At 51.4% G+C, this 15231-nt stretch overlaps 1 protein-coding gene across 1 annotated transcript in view; it reads right to left on the reverse strand.

The window, feature by feature from the left end:
• SGIP1 (SH3GL interacting endocytic adaptor 1) overlaps positions 1-15231 on the reverse strand; it is a gene marked incomplete at both ends in the record, with an annotated part of 32096 nt that overhangs the window by 16030 nt on the left and 835 nt on the right. The window contains 8 exons of the mRNA XM_079535459.1: positions 898-909; positions 1533-1708; positions 2423-2489; positions 3005-3061; positions 3818-3895; positions 5301-5325; positions 6409-6472; positions 14996-15039. Coding sequence (XP_079391585.1) covers positions 898-909; positions 1533-1708; positions 2423-2489; positions 3005-3061; positions 3818-3895; positions 5301-5325; positions 6409-6472; positions 14996-15039 — 523 coding nt within the window. The remainder of the gene's footprint in view (positions 1-897; positions 910-1532; positions 1709-2422; positions 2490-3004; positions 3062-3817; positions 3896-5300; positions 5326-6408; positions 6473-14995; positions 15040-15231) is intronic.

Below are 15231 nucleotides of genomic sequence, written 5' to 3' on the forward strand. Positions count from 1 at the left end.
TTCAAGCAGCTCCATGCTGATGCACGGCCATCTCTGACTGCAACGAGGGTGGTGCATGCAGAGCTGCCCTCAGGGTGTTTTGGGGTTCCTCTGTGCTGCAGTGCTGGTAGGCACAGACCCCAGAAGCCAGGCACACAGCACGTCTCACACCTGCCCTTCTGATGCTCTCGGGTATGAATATTTTGGCATCTAAACCCCTTAGATACTGGTGCCCTGGGTCAGCTTCTGCAGTGGAGCACAAGTGAAGCCCTGCATCCCTGGACAGAGGAAATTTTGGGCTCAGAATGGCCTCACACCAAGTCCTTATGAGGACAACACCACAGCTGCACGCAGTAGCATTGTGGTCACAAAACACAGATGTACTTTCCTGCCTAACACTACATGCTGGTGCACAAGGATGCGTGCAAAACTTGCTCAGGGAAAGTTGCACCCTTGCACATCTCATCCAACACCAGCCACAGCCTTATCACGGAGCACAAGGACTACACACATCTCCAGGAAACACAACCAGGCTCTTATCCATAGAATCACATAACTGTTTGAACTGGAGACCTTTGAAGGCCATCTGGTCCCACTCCCCACAATGAACAGGGACACCCACAGCTCCATATGTGCTTAGAGTCCCATCTCTGACCTTGGGTGTCTGCAGGGATGGGGCACAACTGCCTCTCTGGACTCCCTGCTCCACCCACCAAGTTAAACCCAAGGGTGAAAGATAGCAAGGAACATCACGCCTTCCAGAACTGTCAGATTTGTAATTTGTCTTTACATTCTAGTTCCAGAGACATGCAGAACAGGTGCCAGGAAAGCAGAGAACACAAATCAAGACTGTATGAAAAGTTTGTAAGCAAAAAAAAAATATATATATATATATATATGTATATATATATTTCTTACCGGACTTTTCCTCTAAAAGAATGCAGAAAAATAAAAAAAAATAAAAAGAGAAAATAAGATATTTTTTGTAAGGGGCTAACACAGAACTAAAAGGTTTGCATCTATGAACAGAAGGCATCAGCTTCTCCCAGAGCCTTTCTGTAAGCTTAGTGACGTTGCAATAATTTGGGAAAGAGAAATAAAAATGGGGAATTTATTTCACCTTGGCTTCTATTTGAGGTTGATTCACACTTCAGATAAGGGCTGAGGATCAACTCTGAGCAGCTTCAGCTGCAGAGACTCTGTAGCCCGCTCCAAAGCCCATAGAAAAAGCAAAACTCGCAGATCTGTTCCCAGACTGGGATGCGATAACAATCTCAACAAGCCTTAGGAAAACCAGTGGGTAGCAGCATCCATACCAGGGAGCAGACATGGCTGTTCCCTTCAGACAGCCCTGGGAAGAAGAATCCTACAGCAGCGCTACGGAGAACCCACAGATGTCCCCCAGCTCAAGAACTGTGACGAAACCCCATGGCTGCTTTCTATGGATCCAGTTGGTGAGGACCCAGAGCCAAGGTTCCCCACTCACACCCAAGGGAAGGGACTCCCCAGGCCAAAGCAAGCAAACAAAAGAGCTGGGGACAGAGATAACTCACCACAGGGGATGGAGAAAGTGCAATGTTGCCTACAGATGCCTTCAGCTCATCCACCGTAGCTGCGCTCTTCAGGATATCCTTAGCCTGCAGTGGTTTGATCTTGATATTGTACTTCTTGTGGGCCTCCTCCTCCTCCTCAGACTCACTGGAGGAGTAGAAGTGCTTCCCTTTGGTGGGTGCAGAGCAGCTAAGGAAGCTTGCTTGGAGGATCAGGAGCGCCCACCAGCTCAGCAATGGGTCAAAAACTTGCATCTCGCTGATAAATGGGAATTAAGCATTTCTGAAGCACTCACCCTTGACCTGAATGGCATGAGCAGCTGCAGGGACGAGCCCTCCTGCACTACCCATGGAAGTGGGTAAGAAGACTGCTCTGCTGCAGCCCAGTAAGGTCTGCATTGATGCACAGCCATCCTCCCTCAGCTCTGATGGGGACAAAGCCTTCCATCGGCAGAAGGTGGAACCCTGTTGTTCACTTGCCCTTCTACAGCTGTGAGCAGGATGCTATTAGCCCCGAGCTTGGCATGCGTGCAGCATCCACAGGGTGCACCCTTGTTTCCTCACCCTTGTTTCCTCACCCTTTATGGGGGTGCATTATAGACCTGTAGATCACAACCCAAGTAGAGTGCATCAGATTGCACAGGAAAGCCAGTGCCCAGTACTGTGCTCCCACTCAAGCCGTAGCATGGATCAGAGGCAATTAAACCTCTGCCTCCTGTTCCACTGCCGTAGGTAACACTCTCTGGGAGCTGGTTTGGGCTGCAGAGTAACAGCTCAAAGGAGAATAAAAGGGGGAAAAAACAAAACAAAACAAAACAAACACATAAAAGCCAGTGGCCTTTCTGTGAACCCCAGCTCATCTTACAGGTCGTAAGCCAAGAGGCCAAGTCCACAACAAAGGATATAGCCTGGCTCCTCGGGTCGGATGCTGTAGCCCTCCTCATCAAGCTCTGGGGAATTCTGCATGGGGCACAAAACATGAAGGATCAACACTGCTGCTGTTTTTGTTGTTGCTGTCACAATACTAAATTTGTTTCTGCAACACCCAATTGCAAGCCACGTTTGTCTTTGGTTGTCCTCAATGTCCTTGAGGCATTGGGCAGTGCTTTCCTCACCTACAGAGTGCAGAATGGTCCTTCACTTGGTCACCTGGTTTCCGGACCATTTTATAAGCCTGCCTTCTGGATCAGTTCTCAATTTATTGATGCCACATAAAATCATGAAGTTTGGGAAGGTACACTACAATCATCTAGTCCCCCTATGCCCACTAAACCATATCCTTTGGTACCCTTTCCTTTAAAAGAGATCCAGAATACACATCAGAGAAGGATTAATTTCCTTGCACACCTGTAATAATGTCTGTGGAGTCATTATTTTTATTCAGTATGCCTCAGCTTTGAAGCAGAGTGGAGTTGGGGGACATGGCTCACAAAGGAGCATTGCCCAGGGCAGGGGCAGAGCCCTCAGACACTTACATATCTGTCCCAGTCGATCTCTGCATAAAATCCATTTGGGGCTCCATTCGTTTTCTTCTGTAACACATGGGAAAACAAGATTTCAACACTTAAAATGAAGGAAAAAAAATAGGAGAACATTGCATATATGCAGGTGTTTGTGAATCTGTGTAGTGAGATTCTACCACATAAGCTGAGCAAAGGTTCACGGGCTCTCTTTAAACCAACCCTTGGGTTTAAGTTCCCTGAAAGATGGCATTTCTCAAGGGCAGGGAGCACTGGCAGATGGCTCTGTGCTTCTACCCAGGTTGGGTTTGTTGTTCTCCATCACAGGCAGCCAGGCCACTGCCATTCTGGGGGCCAGGATGCAAGCTGATCCCCAGACACCCATTCACCCAGCTCATCAGAATCACAGCTGCGCCAGCCCCATGCTCCCATAATGGCCACAGAGACCTGGAGTCAAGCATCAAAATGATGACCAAACACCACTATAGAGTTTTTCTATAAATGGGCCTTGCCCAGGGCTGGTGAGGCTCAGGGTGATCAACAGCATGTACCAAGTCCTGGGTGTCTGATGGAGAGTAAAGCCAGAATACAGTCAAGTACAACATTGTCCTTCACTTCTGAGCTTGGGGTCATCACCAAATTGCTGTTACACAGAGGTGACTGCCAGCAGCAGTGCATCCCAACAGTTGTGGCACTGACATGATCCAGCAATTCTGTGGCCCAGGTATTGGTCTGACTCAACCTACCCCACATTTTCCTGCAGTCTGGATCTCTAAACAAGAACTACATTCTGTTCTCATTTGTAGCTGTAACCAAGCATTTCCTTACTGAGTTATTTTTTCCTTGCTCCTGTGTGCCCTCACGTTTGCTATGGCAAGGTGGCTCATTGAGATGAGGGCTGAGAGGCTGGAATGGATTGGGTTTGGGCAGAAAGAGGGTTAACATGTTGGGCAGTTGGCTGGTTTTAAACAGAAGAACAAATGAAAGGAATCAGCAAACACTATGGGGTCTATAAGGAGGGGATGACTCCCCAGAAGGGCTGTATTCAGCAGTGAGGTTGGCCCCAGGGCTATCATCCCTACCACAATATGGCTTTCTGCAAGAACATGCTATACGATGAAAACTGAAATCTCTTCATCCTCCAATGCCTGTTTCAAAATACTCAGTGCTCTCATCACACGTTAAAAAAAAAAAAGAAAATAAAGAAACTGCTTTCCTGCCTCCTCCAGCTTACTGGAGCACTGGAAACCATGCAAGAAAGCAAACTGCCTGCAAAACCCAAAATACACATCTTATGGAGAAAGCATCAGCTGCTGGCAAGGGTTGGAAGTGGTGTTTAAGTTTCCAGCTCAGACATCTTGCCTCCAGCCCCATCTGAACACAGTGCTACCATCAGCCATGCCCAAGGAGCTGTCAGCTGGGTTTTCACTGTCCAAAACTACATTTGGCATTGCTCAATGCAACAGCTTTATTCACTACAGATTTCTGCACGTCACAAAACTCTATTTCATCGCGTTTTCTGGGATTTTGTTTAACTGCTGAGCGAAGCCTTGATTAAAGCACTACCTGAGCTGCAGGCTTCTTAATCACTAATTAACAGCCAGTAACGAATGGCAGAGAAACGTGGATGAGTCCAAAGGCAAGGATCTTGGGTCAGATGCAGGAAACAAGATGGCACGTCTCTAAAGGAGCAATGTGGCACCCTGATGTCTGCATGATGCCACACTGCACAGCGATGCCATGTGTCCCTGGCACTGGGCTGGGCATGCAGTGCTGCTCTCCTGCTGAATGTCTCCCTAGGGCTTATTTTAAGCCTCTAATGCCTGAATCCACACAGTCCCAGTCTGAGCCCAACATACTTAACTGTAAATTGGAAATCAAGCAGCTAAAGTGGCTCCTTCCACTGCCTGGTTCTAGCAGGGGCGTTCCTATCCCTAGCCAAGAAAAGCAGCAGCATCTTGAGAACAGCTATCGTCTTCGTTTCAGTTTAATATAGAAAACAAACTGATGTAAGAAACAGGTGTGTGGCGATTTGCCCTTAACCCCAACCACAGAAAATCTGCCCTGAGCCGATTGTGCTCAGCAGGAGCTGGAATCTCCAGGCACCTGAGCCGCCACAGGGGGTACGCAGCACCTGCTGCCTATTTTCACCGTGTCAATTTTGTACAGAGTCCTAAATTATTATTATTTAAACAGCCTCATCTGGACTTGGACACTTATTTGCTATGTTAAGAAAGAAGTGGTTCACAAAACAAGCTCCCATGGTGGCCAACGAAGCTGCTAACGCGGAGCAGCGCTGCACGGTACTTACGATGCCGTCCCTGTCCGGTGACCCCCTGCAAGGAACAGAAAAGGCACCTGGGTTAGCTCCAGCACAGCCCCACTTGAGGAAATGCAGAAATGGTGCTCTGAATGCTCCCGCAGCAACTGGAGCTGTCATTACAGCATTGCCAGCAAAGCCAAATTGCTGGTGTGCTCCTCAGAAACCCCGCACAGTGCGCTCTCGTGTCGTAGGACAGCACACACATCAGTACACCGAGTGCTTCTGTGCTGCAGAAGTTGGTAGAAGTTGCAAATGAGTAACTTAGACTCCATGCAGCAAGACTGTTCCCTGCCAGAAGTATCACTGCTTCATTTTTTGGGTGGGTATTTTTAGCAGGTGGAGCTGAAAATCCCCCATCATCTCCATGTCTGGGAGCTTTGGCCCCGGGGCACAGCAAGTTGCCTCACAAGGCAACACTGGACCGAGTGTCAGCAAGGGGCAGCTTAGCAAAGGGATGGATGTGTTTGCTGGATCCAGGCTGGCCCCTTGATGATGTGTTGCCAGAGATTCTCCACAAATTAACGTCTGACTCATGGCACCACAGAAAATCTGAAGGGAGCTGCTGCTGGGTTGGGCTAATTTGATGGAGATTAATGCCTTTTTGTCAAACTTCCCCATAACACTCATGTGTGCTCCTCTCTCATCTCAGGGTTCATCTCCCACTTCCCTCACTACAGCCTTCTCCTCTACTGGCTGTGACCCAATCTCCTCCAGATGTGGCCCAGGGACCCGAAGTCCCTCCAGCAGTGAAGCTGAGCTCCATGCCACCACTGCTCACCAAAGGCCCTCCTGTTTCAATGGGATTTGCGTCTGAACAGATTCCAGCAGATGTGCACATCAGTATTTGGGCAGAGTTTAATCTGCTGCAGCTCCCAGAGGGGAACTGGGCTTCTGATCACTGCTCACTGTCACCACGCACAGCAAACACATGCATGTTCCACAGCTCTACAGAGCACACGTGGCTGCAGGTCTCTGTGTGCACGGGAGGAAATGGCTCTGATGCAGCCATCGCTTGAGGATGACAGATGTCCCCAACACACCCAGCTCCTTCCTGCCATCATTACTTATTAATGCATTTTAGATCTCATTGACTTACGTGGAATCAGTGTCCTTTTCTTTCTTGCGTATACCAAAGGCCTTCCTTGTACGTTTTTTCAGTCCTGCAGGGAGGAGTATAAGAATGCAATATGCATGTTACACTCCAAATTAAACTCCAAGAGGTTGCTTCCCCAGCTGCCAGCTCTAAGTCATAAACAAGGTGAAAAGAACCCCCCCAGCAGGGCAGTGCAGGCAGCGCGTGCTCCTGGTTACACCTTGCTATCGTTAAGTGAATGCTCATCAACTTGCTCAATTGCATATTTCACAGAAGTATTTCTGACCTTACTGTCTTAGTGATACACTCCCTCAGGCAGTGGGGAAACCCTTCTTAGGAGTAAATAAATGAAGAAAAAAAACCACAAAAGCCTACTTAAATCACCGATGCAGTGGTTCAGCACAGTGCTTATAGTTACCGGCCCGCTGGGGGCAGGGGCACACAGCTCTCAACGACCAAAGCTGCAGGTACTGGCCGAGCATCCCTTCTAACAGTAGCTGTGGGCCTTCCCTGCCATTTTTTTGGAGGAAAAGCTGTCCCTGAGAGCACTCTAACACCTTGCAATGAATGCACCTAGGTAGGCATTTTAGCATTTGAACCGCTTGGAGCTACCACGAAGCTGGGCTGCTGCTCTCCTCTGCTCTGCCTTCAAGCTTGTGCATGCCCTCCAACCAAAGTTATTTTCTGCTTTCCCAGGAGCATCTCACTCCTCCGGATGGATGCAACAAGCACCCCCAGTGCTGGCTTTCTGCAGCACATCACAGCACACCAGTCTTGAATTACCACAACGCAAGAGGAGCCTCAAGGCTCCTGATCCCCTACAGCCAGATGTTTGGTTGTCCAACAACAGGGCCAAGCCAGAGCAGCGCCATGAGACTCCGGCAGTTCTCTTTGGTGCTGCTGATGGAGCCCTAGGAGGTCATCTGAAGGCAGTGCAGCAGCCCAACCCCAGGCACGAACCCCACACCTTTGCGCAACAGCCCCCATTTGGCTCGTCTCACCTCCCAGCTTTCCCACCAAGCAAGTTATTAATAACGCAGGAAGATCTCAGCTCCCAGAATAACATTGGCTTCCAAACCCAAAGTAGAACAGGGAGGGAAGTGAATGACCAAACTGAGACACTGTTTGGCCTTATCTGAAGAGAAGCCCAATTTGGCTAAATTCTGTAACGAAGCCTTCTGCTCAGTTACATAATAGACTCACCATCTGCTGGAAATGTAACTACAGTTAGGGGGAGGAAAGATGTTTAAGGAAGGGTGAGAGCTTCCACAGCACCACCAACCACAGCAGAAGCGGTGCATCATGCTGGGGGATCTCATCCCAAACGTGCAGCTCCCTGCAGCAGGGCATTAGTCACCTTCCATTTACTATCATCTTCCCCCCCTCCTCGTAATACCTATGAATCAGCATCTAAGAAATGCAACTCAGTATTTAATGCTCTGAGGCTTTAAACCTTAATCTTAAGAGCTGTGCAAACATCTTCTAGACCAAAGACTTAACAGCTCTACAAGAAAGAGTCCCATTCTGCCAGCAGCCTCCTGCCAATGGATGGGACAAAAGCTATGCTCCTGATCCCCCAACAGGGAGGGGTGCTGGGAGGAAGAGCTTCAGAAAGGCAATATCCATTTCAACACAGAAAACATCCATGGGAATACTGTTGCCCCAAATGCTCTTTTTTTTTTGATGACAGAAGCATTAAAATAAAGCTATTCAAATGCTTTGATCCACTAGGGCTGCTCAGTCTGTGCACTGGGATAAACACAGCCATGACCACATGGAGCCTCAGGACCCCAAGCAACTGCAAGGGGAGGAGAAAAGGAGAAATTCTGCCATTTTAGGGACAAACGGCATCAGCTCTGAACACCATGAAACACGAGATGGTCAGTTTGTTTTGCAGTTGGTTTGCTGCTGGGTTTTTTGGGGGCTGTTTATTTTCCCTGGAGCTGGATGTGGGCAATGCCCATTCCCTTCGCATGCACACCTGCTCCTGCTGAATTACTTCCCTAGGTCCAAACATGGAGAAATCTGCTGCTGTTTCCAAGCCAAGTGCCAGTATTTACTTTGCTCCAGAATTAATAACCCTCAATTTGCTCAGCAAAACTGAAGCACAGGGAAGACAAAACGCCTCTGAACTGACACGTGCCTGCCCCAGGCTCCAAGAGAGAAGGTCTGACAGATCCAAAGCTATTTGGGGACCAAGAATTTCTTGCAGGGCAAGGACAAGGCTCCATACTCTCCCCACAAAAACAAGGCCCATCAGAAAAAGTTTCATTTTCCAAAGATAGCTTGGAAAACCCTTCTACGGACTGCAGGATGCACCCATAGGCAATCATAGGCCATCATTTGTTGTGCACAGTGCAATGACATCTAAATGGGCACCCAAACAACGCTGGAACCTAAAGCAGCTCTTGGCTCCTTGTAAAGGAGCAATGAGCACAGCAGGGTATGGATGCCTGCACCAAGCATCTTTTAAATTTATACATATATTTTGTATTTAAGATCATAAGGAAGCAAGTCATCACCCACATGCTGCGCACTAAGCTCAGTAATGCAGCCACACTGATTGCTTGCTGCCTGTTTACCCCAAGATCAGGTCTGTAGGGTCAGCTCACAGGGAATCATGGACACAAGTGTCCCCACAGTGCCGCCAGGGCACAAGGTGCAGATACAGCTGTGGCTTTCATTCACGGCTGGCACACAAGTGCCAAATAATCTCCTGAAGGTTGCTGTGCTATGCAAGTCATGGCCCAGCACAGGTGCTCCCTCCCGAGTGATGCTCAGATTCCTATTTTAAGGGTTTTCTGTTTGCTGGTCAGGAACAGGAGATGAGGGCCTTCCCAGACACCACCCAAGCACTGAGCAGCTACGGGAGGGCACATGGACAGCATGGACAGTGTCCCCCCGTGTGGTCAGGAAAGGGCTCTCCAACCAAGGTCTGGGTGGGTTGCCAGGGAAGAGGTGTCACCTGCTTCTGTGCCAACATTGTCATCCAGAAGTGTTAACTTACACAAAACACATTCAAATTCACATCTCCACACTGGGAAGATTCACACTCCAAATTAATCACAACACAGGCTATCTTTCCAGTTCCCAGAACCTTCCCGTTCTTGCATGGTCTGCCATCAAATACTTGGGTTTTAGAGAGGAGATCGACCACAAGAATGTGTAACTAACAAGAAAGCCAAGAGGCCTGACCCAAGAGGAAAGGCCCCATCGCCAGGCACTGAGCGCCTCCCAGCACCTGCTTCCAAAGCACAGCCACACTGCCCAGGGGGGCTCCAGGCCCCAGGTGGAAGGACCTGGGCAAACATCACTCATAAATCACACTGGTTTCTTCTGCACTATAGCCAAGATGAGGGCAACATCCTGCAAAGCTCCAAGGAACTGTACTAAAACCAACCTCCTTCCCCATCTGGAGGGGCACGCTCAGAGGGACCGAAAGGCGCTCAGCGGGAGCAGTGGGGATCTCAGGGGACTTTTCCAACCGGAATGATTCTATGCTCCCACGAGAAGCACACCAGATGAGTCCATCTCAGGCATATTTACAAATGTCACCATCTTCCAGAAAAACTCACCTGTGTGGGGACCACTGCATATCCTGAATGTGCATTTTCCAAAGGTAGGCTATAGGTTTGAAGTATTGCAAGTGGGAAATACCAAAGCCCAACAATAAGGAACCCTGCGCATTCCTCCCTCGCCCATCTTCCATCCATCCCACGGCAGTGCCATTATGGGATTTCCCTACCTGGAAAACTGAAGGATGCGAAGAAGCATCTCAGTGCTGCTCCCAGCAGTAGTAAACAAAAAATCCCAGCCTTTCAGCCCACAAGAAGAGCTGCACGCACATCCTTTCATCACAGGCCGTGGGGAGGGGCTTCCAGCTGTTGAGGGGAGGGTTTGGCGCATGCTTTGGTACCACCTCGCCATAGCTGTGTCTGTGTTCATTTCTTATATCTTGTGATACAAGAGCTTCCGGTTAAGCCAGAAGAGCACCCAGGCTGACATTGTACTGACAAGCTTGTTTGTAAGCTTACAGCATCAGCAACAAGGGCAGGATACACGGTAAGACCCAGCTGAGAGGCTGCGTGGCAGGAGGGGGGGTGAGATGCGCTCCAAGGGACGTGCAGAGTGACAAATGCCCACTGACACTGCACACACACACACTTGAAAGCCCGGCACCCATTCATAATTCATCAGCTCCAATACCAGGGTGCATCTCTAACGATGTCTCCGACGGGTTCTGTAGAAGTGGCTCTGCAGAACAGCACAGCAGCATGGCAGGAGGTGCCCCCCAGCACTGTGCCCTGTGCTGGAAGCCCCACCTCCACCAAACCTCCACAGCCATTCCAGCACAGCCCGTGCCCTCAGCTGCCTGCTCAGCTCCCCGCAGCTGCACAGGGTGGGAGGTTATTTTCCCCACCCTCACTCAATAGCTCTCAAGAAAAGCCACAACAAAACATATGCACACACACACACAAAAAAAGAAAATACGGCGGGGGGGGGAGAGAATTTCCCCCAAACAAACAGATACAAACCCATTAAAATCCCCCACCTCCACGGGGATGGGTCTGGCTGCGGTCACCCCCAGCATCTTTGCTGCACAAACCGCACAGCACTGCTTCAGAGGTGCTTGGGAGTGGGGAACATGAAAGCACAGCTGGCACTCAGCATTGGGTAAGATTTAAAGAGTCATAATTGAAGCCCTCAGAAGGGTGTGCCAAGGTTGGGGTGCTGGGATGGTGAGGAGCAGATCCCTGATACGGCTGCATTGGGTGATTTTTCCAGTGCTGCTACCTTGCTGCTTTCCAATCCATATATCACATCAATCTGCATTTGCACTGGTAGTGGGCAGCATCACCTGCACTGCTGGAAGGGCTGTATGGGCAAACCCAGTGCTGGCCACCCCTGCACCCTGCACTGTGCTGGGAGGGCTGGGCTGCTCCTTCAGTACCTCCTCATGCAAACCTAGCATCCGTGAAACCAAAAAATACCCAAATCCAACCCAAAAGTTGTCACAAGTGCCATTCCATGGGGTTGAAAGCACAACCATCAGCAGCTGCAGCCATTCTGCCAGCCTTCCTCTGCCAACAAAGCAACACACCTCCAAAAACCCTCAGGAACATCAGCCTGTAATCGAGCTTCAATTAAAAATGAATAGCTGAGGCCATTCAGGAGCAGCAGGCCAGGCTTTGCGCTGCTATGTTGCACACGAGCAGGGCAGGAGCCAGGGACCTCCTTATCCCCACTGAATGTACCCAGCTCAAATATACCATCTTATGGAAAAGGATGCGTTGGGTGAGCATGGAGAATGGGAACAGCACCACACGTGTGCCTGGAAGGGAGAGTCAGCATCCAGCAACCATCAGCATCTCAATGGCAAAGGGCTCTCCCTGAAGGTCTCCACAGACACAGTAAGGGCAAATTTGGGCACTGAGCAGCTCTGTGCAGCAGGGATGGCTGTGGGCAACCACTCATCCAACCTTCAGCTGCCTGAGGTCCTGTGGCGAAGACTCAAGGAGAAGTGAATTAACCCTAAAGAGCCCTTATAATGTGCGTAACACCGATGAATGGGGCAGCAGGGACCCCAAAAGCTGTGTTTGGGCACACTCCAAACTGGGCTCACCAAACAAAAACTTTTACATCTGCATCCCACGTACCTATGAGCCATAGAACCATCGCAGTTGGAGAAGCACTCTCAGCTCCCCAAGCCCACTCTCACCCCGTCCCCTGTGCCCACATCCCTCAGTGCCACATCCCCACAGCTCTGAACACCCCAGGGGTGGTGGCCCCCCACCCCCTTGGCAGCTGTGCAGTGCTGAGTGCTCTTTGGAGAAGAAAATTCTCCTAATATCCAAGCTGATTCCCCCCTGGTGCCACATGAGGCCGTTAGTTCTCATTCTAGCCCTTCATTTTCTCCTTTCCCATCCAAAAAGCCCTGTCCATAAACATCTCAATACTTCTCATGGCCCAGCAGTCTGACACACGGTGTCAGGACGCTGCGTTGGCTGCCCAGCTCCTATTTCAGCTGGCATCCTCTGCACCTTCACACAGCGTGGGTTTGAACTGGGGAGTGCTACCAGGCTTAACCCAACACATTTCCCAAATTCCCAGAGTTTGGGTGGGGCTTTGTTGTTGTTGTTTTCAAGCTAGATCCCTTTATCCCCTCCCTCCCTCCTTTAGCAAGACCTATTGAGAAACGTGCTGCCCTAGGAACAGCTGGAAAATCCCAAACCAGCTTGGCTGGACTGGGTGGTGTGCCCAGAGCTCTGCTATCTTTTGGCATCGAGGCCCATCATCAGCCCAGCCGATACGGAAACTCCCTGAGCCCCACGTGCTGCACAAACACACTGACATCCAGAAGCACTGTTTATCAGAACAAGACCACCTAAAACATAACAAAGCCAATGTTCTCTCTTTGGCAAAGGAAAAGCTTCCTCTGCTCCGTGCCCTTGGCTGCCCCCAGGCCCAGTGTTACCCAGCTAAGACAAGCACTGCTAGGAGGCAATGCAAAGCGTGGCCATATGGGACGTGAGCTGCCGCACACGGAAGCCCCCAGCATGACCAGATGCCCCAAAAGCACTCAGAGAAAGCAGAGCAGAAATTCCTGCCATCTCAACCAACCTCTGACCTCAGGGAGGGTGGGAGGAACCGCCGACCCCAGTGCCACCCAAATGGGATCATCCATCAGCCACAGCTGGGTGATCTTCCAACACTGCACATTTGCACCGAGCACCACATTGCAGCAGTGATTTCAAAACTCAGTTGAGCCATATGTGCACCCGAGATGCAACAGCTTAAAAAAAAAGAGATAAATACACCCCTTTGTTCCCTTGCACGTGGATGTTTACCTTCACAACATCACCAGGTTGTTTTATTCCCCTCCACCCCCATCACTTCTCTATGGCTTCTGCCCCCATCTACAAGGAGAACTAGAAGATATCCCATCTTCATCCTGAACCCAAGTCCCCATCACCTGAAGAGGCCACATTCTCCTGCTCCCATGGGAGGACACAGCCCCAGTCCATCCAGCTCTGTGGCACCAGCAGCCCCACAGTGCCCCAGTTCAGCACCACTCAAACCCTATGGCACAGTCAGCGCGGGGAAACACAAGAGCTTCACACGGCTTTGAGAGCTTGAAATTGGTTCTAAGTTGAGGGCATTCAAAATGTCAGGGCCATGATCAACGGGCACGGCAGGGATGGGTTGGACTTGATGGTCTCAGAGGGCTTTCCCAACCTGAAGGGTGCTATGAAAAGGAAGCCTCTGTGCAAGGTGCCAGTGGGGCATTGGGCATGAAAGTTCCACTCTTCCACAAATAAAGCCAGTTTCCAACTGTTTAAAAATTAATCAAAAGCATTAATTATTTCTCCTCACCCCATTTTCTCACTTCCATCCCAGGCTCCCACGCACGAGTCGCCGGCAATGGGGAAACTTTCTGCGGCCTTTTCTTAAAAGCCGCGCGAGACGATTCTGCCAGCCACCATCCCACCGCCAGCAGAGCCACCGAGGAACCCAGAAAGGAGCCCAGAAGGGAGCTCAGCCCAGCCCAGCCCCCTCCGCAGGCAGACGGAGCCGCCGCACCCAGCGCGGCAGCAGCCCGGCTGTAATTCCCACCCGTTAATTCCCCCGAAGACGCAGCGCTCGCGAGGAGCGGCTCCCGCAGCCGAGCTGTGTCACCGGCTGTGCTGTGAGTCACGGCACGGAGCGCAGCGCTGTGCCCTGAGAGCAAATCTTTCCCTTCTCACCCATCCCCTCTCCGACGTCGGTGGAGCATAAATAAGGCCTTGAAGGACAGGGATGCCCGCTCCCCTCATCCCAAGGGATCGCGCAGCACGAGCAGCCCTCGGTCATGGATGTGACCAGCGGGAGGTGGGCATCTTCCATCGGCACTGCGGGGTGACGGCCCCACGGATCCCCATTTCTGCCCGTTGCTGAGGTTGCACACGAGGCTGGATCAGGGCACCCTGCACCGGGGTGGCACAAATAAAGCAGAACACCTCTACGATGCGTGCTGGGGCCTTGAAGGCCAAAAGCCGTTCTGCTTTAAGCGGATAAAACCCTTCCTCCACGGCATCTCGCCGCAGAAGGCGTAAGGAGGAGCTCTACATATGGCCGAGGCGGATGACACGGGTTACAATCTGTGCAAGCGGTGCCCGGGGGCCGTTCCCCACACACACAGCGCTCAACCGGGAGCCCATCTCCCCTTCCATCTCCTCTGTGCCCCCTCCCCAGCACCGCACCTCCCTACTCGGCGGCGACGGTCCCTTCTGGAGCATCCCTTCCCGGTGGAGGGATGCACACACATAGCAGCGCACGGCCATAAATCGCGCGGACCCATCCACCCCCCCCCCTTTCCCCGACCCCGCACCGAAGGGCCGGGGCCGTGCAGACCCCATGCGGGGGGGTACCCCGGCCCCACAGATACCCCCGCAGGTTCGGCGGCAGCTCCACCCGGCAGAGCGCTTCAGCTGAAGGGGGGAAATGGATTTTAATCACGATCTTATCATGATGATTTCAAATGAAAAGGTGAAGGATTCCCACCCCGACGCCCCCTCCCTCACCCGCCCCCCATCACTCCCCCACCCCCTACCTTCCATCATGGTGGCAGAATCGCATTCCTCACTCTCCCGGGGGCTGAAAAACACAGATGAGGAGGACGGTCGGGCCCCGCTCTCCGCACCCCCGGACCCCCCCCCGGATCGGCGGGGCTGTTAGCGGCGCTGTCAGCGCGGGGGGCGGCCCACGGTCGGGGCTGCGGCTGTGCCGCCCCCGGAGCGCCGGAGATGCTCGGAGAGGCGGTGCCCCCCCCCCCCCGCGCCGCGTCAC

Source organism: Tetrao urogallus (genome assembly GCF_951394365.1).
Source record: "Tetrao urogallus genome assembly, chromosome: 5".
NCBI lineage: Eukaryota > Metazoa > Chordata > Aves > Galliformes > Phasianidae > Tetrao > Tetrao urogallus.